At 44.6% G+C, this 8,660-nt stretch overlaps 1 protein-coding gene across 2 annotated transcripts; it reads left to right on the forward strand.

The window, feature by feature from the left end:
- The first annotated feature begins 208 nt into the window (after positions 1-208).
- Positions 209-7,558, forward strand: LOC139376269 (uncharacterized). 2 transcript variants are annotated; one of them, XR_011627899.1, is made up of 4 exons: positions 209-270; positions 5,085-5,379; positions 5,522-6,948; positions 7,111-7,558. XR_011627899.1 is itself a non-coding variant. In XM_071118623.1 (3 exons), exons 1-3 carry the CDS (start codon positions 225-227, stop codon positions 5,676-5,678), a joined length of 498 nt encoding a protein of 165 aa, XP_070974724.1. In that variant the 5' UTR covers positions 209-224; the 3' UTR covers positions 5,679-7,558. The 2 variants fall into 2 exon arrangements, 1 of the variants encoding a protein (XP_070974724.1); XM_071118623.1 differs by having other exon boundaries at positions 5,522-7,558.
- The last annotated feature ends 1,102 nt before the right edge of the window (positions 7,559-8,660 follow it).

The following is an 8,660-nucleotide window of genomic DNA, read 5'->3' on the forward strand; positions in this document are numbered from 1 at the left end:
TGGAGTGGGATCACATGTATACCTAGGTGGAGTTGATATGATTGTAATGAATGAGTATAGCCAAAGATAATGATTTAACGCATCTTCTGATAAATATACTAATCCAAATGACACTGGCTGGCATATCTATCGGTGAATCGTCCGCTAGGTGGCAGCAGAGTGCCGTAGAACGCATGAATGACGATTTGCGCATGCCCAAGCCGACTCCACTTTTACATAACAAGATGGCGGCGCCCTGTAGGAAGCTTGCGAGGTCGGTGATGTTTAAAGGTATGTTTACTCTGAACAGCTTAAAACCACCTTTATTTCGACATAACTCATAAACAGAGGGAGTCAGCAGTTTTTAGGGGCAAATCTGTTCATCTCCTTGTCTGGTGGTTTGAAAACAACACCACGAAGCTATGAACGATTTGAGAGACAAGGAAAGAAGGGCCTTCTACGCCGTCAAAAAGGAACATTAAATTCGACATCCCAATTAGGATGTGGCAAAAAATACTTCAGTCAGTTATAGAACCGATTGCCCTCTACCTGAGGTCAGGGCATAGAGATCGTATACAATTACTAGAGGAGATATCATAAACCTTAACATTTCCGTAATGGGGCCAAAATGGTAGCTATCTTGGTCAGGGAGAAAATCAAAACCAGTCTTAAATATTGTTATATAATTATAAATACAGTTTACATGGGTTCTATACCAATTGTCTGTATAGCTTTTAAAATGCTGTATATGTGAACAGACCATAAATGTCTCGGATGTGATTTTCTTGGAAAGCTGTGAGTGCTATTTTATGATACAATATCAGTACTTGGTGCATGTACAACTTGTCTAAATCCTATCATCAACTGATTTCAGCCAGTGGATTGACTGCATTGTTTGAATGGAATGTTGGCATATTGGCAGTTAATTAGAAAAAAATATAGAATGGAATCATTCCTCAAACTGTCTGGCTAGCTAGTTAATACACATACAGTGAAGGTAATATCTTATCACAGCACTGACAAATCATGGTTGACCAACATGGCTGTCCTTTTGACCATCATAAGAAGGTTCATGTCCTTTCTAGCATTCAAATTCCTAATTACATGGGTCTGGGGTCCTCTCACCAACCAAGAATTCACAAAATGGGACAAACACCAAATTGAGACTCTGCATGCAAAATTCTGCAAAAACATCCTCTGTGTGCAATGTAAAACACCAAATAATGCACACGTAGCAGAATTAGAACAATACCCGCTAATGATCAAAATCCAGAAAAGAGTTGTTAAATTCTACAACCACCTAAAAGGAAGTGATTCCCAAACCTTCCATAACAAAGCCATCGCATACAGAGAGATTAACCTAAAGAAGAGTCCCCTTGGCAAGCTGGTCCTGGGGCTCTGTTCACAAACACAAGCAGACCCTACAGAGCCCCAGGACAGCAACACCATTAGACCCAACCAAATCATGAGAAAACAAAAAGATAATTACTTGACACATTGGAAAGAGCAAACTAAAAAAACAAAGCCAACTGGAATGCTATTTGGCCCTAAACAGAGAGTACACAGTGGCAGAATACCTGACCACTGTGACTGACCCAAAATGAAGGAAGACTTTGACTATGTACGGACTCAGTGAGCTTAGCTTTGCTATTGAGAGTTCACCGTAGGCAGACCGAGAGAGAAGACAGGCATATGTGCCCACTGCCCACAAAATTTGGTTGAAACTGAGCTGTACTTCCTAACCTCCTGCCAAATGTATGACCATATTAGAGATGCATATTTCCCTCAGATTACACAGACCCACAAAGAATCGACAGTTACTAACCTCGATTTCGACTTCAATTCCGACTCAGCTGTTCCCTTGTTCATTCCATTGTTTCATGGGCTACCAAAACGCTGCAGGCGTAAATGCAGCAGACGAGTCGGCATCCTTCTAAAACTGAGACGGAAGAGAATATCAACCAGCACTTCCCTATGTTCTATTGGCAAATGTCTAGTCACTCGAGAATAAGATATGAAACTCTCGAACGAAGCTCACCCCTCAGAGAAAAGCTGCAATATTATATGCCTTGCAGAAATGTGGCTGGACTTTATTAGTCACATACACATATTTACCAGATGTTATTGCGGGTGTAGCGAAATGCTTGTGTTCCTAGCTCCAACAGTGCAGTAGTATGTATGTTGAACTCGGTGGTTTCTCCGTGCAGTGGCACAATTGGACGAAGGCGGCCTCGGGCAAGTCCAAGGGGGAGGGGTGTGCCTCTTCATAAACAACAACTTGTGCGCTGTTTCCATTGTGAAAGAAATGTCGAGCTTTCGCTCACCTGATATAGTATACCTCATGGCAAACCGCAGGATTTTACCTGCCAAGAGAGTTCTCATCTGTAATTATCACGGCTGTCTACATCCCTCCGCAAGCTAACACCACTTTTGGCACTTAACGAACTGCCTGGGGTCATAAACAAACAAGAAACCGCTCACCCAGAGGCAGCATTTCTTGCAGGTGGAGACATTAATGCGGGGAGGACTTAAAACCTTTCAACATCACTTTTAGCAACACGGCTCCTGCGCCACGAGGGGCGCTAAAACTCTAGAACACTTTTATTCTACCCACAGAAATGCATACAAGGTCCTCCCTTCGGCAAATTTGATCACGACTCTATTATCCTGCTTTTATTTATTTATTTGAACCCAATTCTTCTCCCCAGTTTCGTGATATCCAATTGCGATCTTGTCTCATTGCTGCAACTCTCCAACGGGCTCGGGAGAGCCGAAGGTCGAGTCATGCGTCCTCCGATACATGACCTGCCAAAAGCACGCTTCTTAACCCGGAAGCCAGCCGCACCAATGTGTCGTAGGAAACACTTTTCAACTGATGACCGAAGTCAGCCTGCAGGCGCCCGGCCTGCCACAAGGAGTTGCTAGATTGCAATGAGTTGTTACACAGCCTGGGATCGAGATGAAGCAGATGCAAGGATACAAGACTGTTTTGCTAGTACAGACTGGGATATGTTCCGGGCTCACCCGATAGCATTGAGGAGTTTACTACATCAGTCACAGGCTACATCAATAAGTGCATAGATGACGTCATCCCCACAGTTACTATACGAACGTATCCAAACCGAAAACCATGGATTACAGGCAATATCCCCGCCTGGCTAAAGGCTAGAGCTACCGCTTACAAGGAACAGGACACGGACGCATACAAGAAAGCCCGTTTTGACCTCTGACGAGACATCAAACATGCAAAAGGACAATATAGGAGGAAGTTGGAATCCTGTTACACCGGCTCCGACACTCGTCGTATGTGGCAGGGCTTGCAGATGACAACGGATTGCGAAGGGAAACCTAACCATCAGATGCCCAGTGATGCAGAACTCCCAAATGAGCTAAATACTTGTTATGCTCGCTTCGAGGAATACAACACTGAGTCTTGTGTGAAAGCCCCTGTTGTTCCGGATGACTGTGTGTTCTCGCTTTTCGTGACTGATGTGAGTAAAACTATTTAACAGTTTAACACTCGCAAGGCTGCCGGACCTGACGAAATACCAGGGCGCGTTCTCAAAGCATGTGCAGACCAGCTGGCAAGTGTCTTCACTGACATTTTCAATCTCTCCTTGTTCCAGTCTGTAATCCCATAATGTTTCAAGCTGACCACCATTGTCCCTGTTCCCAAGAACAGAATTAATTAACAATTGCACTTCACACTGCCCTCTCCCACCTGGGTAAGAAGGGAAATAACTATGTGAGAATGCTGTTCATAGACTACAGCTCAGCGTTCACCGCCATACTCCCCTCAAAGCTCATCACCAAGTTGGGGACCACTGAACACCTCCTTCTGCAACTAGATCCTGGACTTTCTGACGGGCTGGCCCCAGGTGGTGAGTGTAGGCAACAACACCTCCACCACGCTGACCCTCAATATGGGGGCTCCTCTGGGGTTTGTGCTTAGTCCCCTCCTGTACTCTCTGTTCACCCTTTGACTGCGTGGCCACGCACAATTCCAACACCATCATCAAGTTTGCTGACAACACAACAGTGGTAGGCCTGATCACCAACGGAGATGAGGCAGCCTATAGGGAGATGGTCAGAGACTTAGCATTGTGGTGCCAGGACAAGAACCTCTCCCTCAATGTCAGTAAGACCAGGAAGCTGATTGTAGACTACAGGAAAGAGGGGCGAGCATGCCCCCTATCCACATTGACAGGGCTGTAGTGGAGCGGGTCGAGAGCTTCAAGTTCCTTGGCGTCCACATCACTAAGGACTTAACAGTGCACAACAGTGACTCTTCCCCCAGCAAGAGGCTGAAAAGATTTGCCATCGGCCCTCGAATCCTGAAAAGGTCCTACAGCTGCACCATTGAGAGCATCTTGACTGGCTCCATCACCTCTTAGTATGGCAAATGCACCGCAAATTGCTACAGAAGGTAGTGCGGACAGCCCTGTACATCACTGGGTCGAGCTCCCTGCCATGCAGGACCACTATATCAGGAGGTGTCAGAGGAAGGCCCTAAGAATTGCCAACGACTCCAGCCACCCTAAACATAGACTGTTCACTCTGCCACCTTTCGTTAAACAGTATAGAAGCATCGTCTCTCGAACCAACAGGTTCCGAGACGGCTTGGGGGAAAAAGCTATAAGACTGCTAAATATTCATAAGACTGCTAAAAATTCATGAATGCTAAGTAGATAATTAAATGGTTACCCAGACTATCTTGCACTGACTCTATGCACGCTCACAAGACTCAGTGAGCTCCAAAACTATTTGGACAGTGACAAATGTTGTTTTGTCTCTGTTTCAGCACTTTGACTAGTCATTGCGTGCTATGAATATGGGACCAAATACTAAACTTTTTACTACTTTAATACACATAAATTAATTTGTCCCAATACTTTTGGTCCCCTAAATGGGGGGGCTGGCTATGTACAAAAAGTGCTGTAATTTCTAAACGGTTCACCCAATATGGATGAAAAGACATCGTCTCATTTAAAAATGTTTTAAAAAGTATCATACTCATCGTCAACATCTCTTAACCCACAGATCCTGAGGCAGCTGACTCCGAAGGCTATAATTATTTGACCTGACCAATACTCTCACTGTTTTAGGTTTGTGTCAGATTCCAGGCCGGTCATTATGGACACAGAGGTGCCCGGTCAAGTTACAGGCTCTGAGGTGCATTCCTCCCCGGTGTCTCACCCGACTCTACCAGCCACTGACCACCACCAGGTCGACACTGATCAGCACCAAAACAGAACAGCCGAGAAGCACCGATCAGCAGAAAACGACTGACACGCAGAAAGAGCAAAAGAAAGAGACTGAGGAGGAAGAGGAGGAGCAGGGACCAGCGTACATCCCCACGAGAAAGGCCAAGAACCCCATGATGAAGATCGGATATGCCTGGTGAGAGACCCTCTGTTCTCTAACGTGGTTTATCATCAGATTTCTGTTGTAGAGATACAGCTGACAATTTAATATTGTATTCAGGTGAATAACCCCCTTGGTAAGTTCCCATTCTCTCCCCCTCTCTTTCCCCTCTCTATAGGATGATAGGTCTCCCTGCAGGAATAATAGGGTTCATCCTGACCAAGAGAGAGGTGGATAAGAACCGCCTGAAGCAGCTGAGGATTCGCCAGCGGATGAACCGGTCCAATGAAGGAGAATACGAGGGCAGTCGCTACCGCAACCACAGACTGGACTGATCCCAACTCCATTGAGAAGATGTGTGTGTGCGTGCTTGAGTGAATGTGTGTGTGTGCTTGAGTGAATGTGTGTGCGTGTGTGTATGTGTGTGTTCACTGCCTCTTCTGCCGTTGGACTGACGAAGCCTTAAAAAGAGACTGATGTATACGGATTGGAAACAGTTGTTGAGAGACACCCATACTACTTTGCTCGGTGTTCGCACCTACAAGAATGTACATGAATCGACTGTGAACAAGTCCATGATGATCACACAAGACTGTCTGCGTGGATCAGTATAGGATCCAGAGTTCTTCCTATGTCATGCCCTTTGTCGGGAGAAACGCTGGCCATGTCACTCTGCTACGTTCAACAGGCATTTTCTTTCCTGATTTTTCAAAACATGCATCAGTCAGTACACCCTGCAAACTGTGTTCCCATATGATTTCTCTCAACAGTCAATCGTTTTACATCAATAGTCTAAAACGTCCATTCTTCTCATGTGGTAGAATAGAAGCTTGTCTTTTAATGCTTTGAAGGTGTGAATTTGGGCCTTTTCTCAGTGTTCTGCTATGTCATCGAATGTTTTGTTCTGAGGGTTCTAAACACATTTGAGCCTAGAACTGTATGTTCAAGCCAGTACATGAGAATTAGGCTAAACATTTCACAATGCTATAATAGGTACCCTGTATGTGGTATCATGTACATCAGAAACAGACATTGCATTTACGTAAAAATGAATTTACATCTGTAAGATGGCACCACTAAGACGAGACCACTACCTAACGGCGTATCAAAATCACGCCAATCAGCCCAGAGCTTTCGCTCATGATTACCTTGTCGTTACCTATGTTTAAATCATAGAAAAGCATCAGACATGCAGAGTAAAAAGAAATACAAAAATAACAGCGGATAATTTATCCAGAGTGGGTGGAGGAGGTGAGGCCAGACAGGGTAGTCATCTGCTCTTACTCCTGTGCGGCACTGATGAGCTTAAATTCATGTGTCTCAGAGCAGACAGTATGTATTGTATGAAGTTTTGCAGTGCTTGTATAGGGTGAAACAGATGGGGAGGGGGGGATTTGTGCTGTTCCCTCTGGGTACCAGCTCATGTGGGAGTAGAGGGGAATGAAGAAGTGGATATTATTGCCAATCAGGCTCGTAAACATCCTGATGTTGAGCTGGAATTGTCAATTGGTAAAGCGGAAGCTAAATGGATGAATAAGAACAGTGGTTAAAAGTGGCAATAGTTGTGGAACAGGGAGAGTAAGGGAAGACACCTGTATAAGAGTTGTGGAACAGGGAGAGTAAGGGAAGACACCTGTATAAGAGTTGTGGAACAGGGAGAGTAAGGGAAGACACCTGTATAAGAGTTGTGGAACAGGGAGAGTAAGGAAAGACACCTGTATAAGAGTTGTGGAACAGGGAGAGTAAGGGAAGACACCTGTATAAGAGTTGTGGAACAGGGAGAGTAAGGGAAGACACCTGTATAAGAGTTGTGGAACAGGGAGAGTAAAGGAAGACACCTGTATAAGATCCAGGTGGGGGCAGGGAGGTCCTCAGGCCGAGAGAGAAGGGAGGAAAGTGTAGTCACATGGCTGAGACTGGGACATACAAGGCTAAATAGTGCATTGAAAGTGGTGGTGAACCATCCGACTGGGAGGTGTGATCATTGTCAGGAAGGAGACGGAGACAATGCAACACGTTCTATTTCAGTGCCAGAAATATGTGAAAGGGAGCGATTGCCATTAGATTTGAGGAGTAACAGAGGGGTATAAGAGCCTTCATTGTGTCTGGTCCACACTCCAGTCCAGTTGGTGCCGGTAATGCACCTTAAAGTTGGTTGCCGGCCGCCATATAAATTCACAGAAGAAGAAGTAAAAATAAAAACCTGTCTCTACTTTGACGTTTCCTCTTTATCCGTGTCTCAGAGCATGATTGTTATCAGGGGTGTATAAGACCCCTTTCCCAGTACAAGACACAGATGTGCGTGACTCTTGGCAGCGGTAAGAAAGCAGTTGCCATTTGCGCCCATTTTAAACATAGCCTAGATTTATGTTATTACTTCTAAACAAAAGTTTTTTGGGGTTCTCATACGCTTATAATAAGGTTTTGATTCTTGCTTGAACAGTCGCTGAGATTCTATTTGGTTGTGATCTTTGCCAATTAACTTTTGAATGCAGCAGTTGTTAGCTAGAATGCTAAAGCTCATTGATAGAGGCTGTAGCAAAAGCTAGCCAAAGAGCCATTGTAAAATGGCTGGAGGTGGAAGTGTTTAAGTATAGTGCAGTTGATTTGCGATGATGACATAAACATCATATTAAAAGCAGGACATTTATATAAGCCTTATAATCCAATTGTAATCAAAAAGTAGTTTGAAATGTACTCATAAGCTAAATGTAAATAGAGGCTTTTTTTTTTTTTTTTTACACTGCAGGGTTGCCCCTAGCAGACACTTTTTTTCGGAAAGTACCTTACTATTCCCAGCTCATTGTTTCCAGGGGAGTCATCTGTGGGCTGCACCGATGAGCTTCAGCAGCCACAGGAATGTCTGGGCTGCATTCCAGACACATCATAAGCCCTCAAATTAAGTGGACACTTCTGATGACGTGTCAGACACGTTTACACTTGCAGGGCGAGGGAGGAAGGAATTCTTTTTAAATGGACCTTTCCCGGAAATTCGTCACTCGTTCGTCCCACTACGATTGTGTTTTCGGCCACCGGTAGCTTGTGGTTGAGAATGGGGGCATGCTTGGCCCTCCTTTTCCTGTGGTCATTATATTCACTATAGAGGGCACTTTATTTTGGGGTCATGGGTCACATGTATATAGGTAACCAGGAAGGGTTAGCACAGGTGAGAGGTTCTTATCATATCACAGATACAGTTTATTGAATGCTTCTCTCTGCACCTTTTGAATAGGAATATGTGTTTAGGAGCTATTTCTATTTTATATGTGCAATATATGGGAACTTTACCCGAAACGAGTAACGTTTGGAAAGCTGAT

This window comes from Oncorhynchus clarkii, chromosome 20 (assembly GCF_045791955.1).
Source record: "Oncorhynchus clarkii lewisi isolate Uvic-CL-2024 chromosome 20, UVic_Ocla_1.0, whole genome shotgun sequence".
Lineage (NCBI taxonomy): Eukaryota > Metazoa > Chordata > Actinopteri > Salmoniformes > Salmonidae > Oncorhynchus > Oncorhynchus clarkii.

Coding starts and splice junctions, on each gene's coding strand:
- LOC139376269 (XM_071118623.1), top strand. CDS start 225: ATGGCGGCGCCCTGTAGGAAGCTTGCGAGGTCGGTGATGTTTAAAG. Junction 271..5,084: donor GAGGTCGGTGATGTTTAAAG/GTATGTTTACTC, acceptor TCACTGTTTTAG/GTTTGTGTCAGATTCCAGGC. Junction 5,380..5,521: donor ATGAAGATCGGATATGCCTG/GTGAGAGACCCT, acceptor CCCTCTCTATAG/GATGATAGGTCTCCCTGCAG.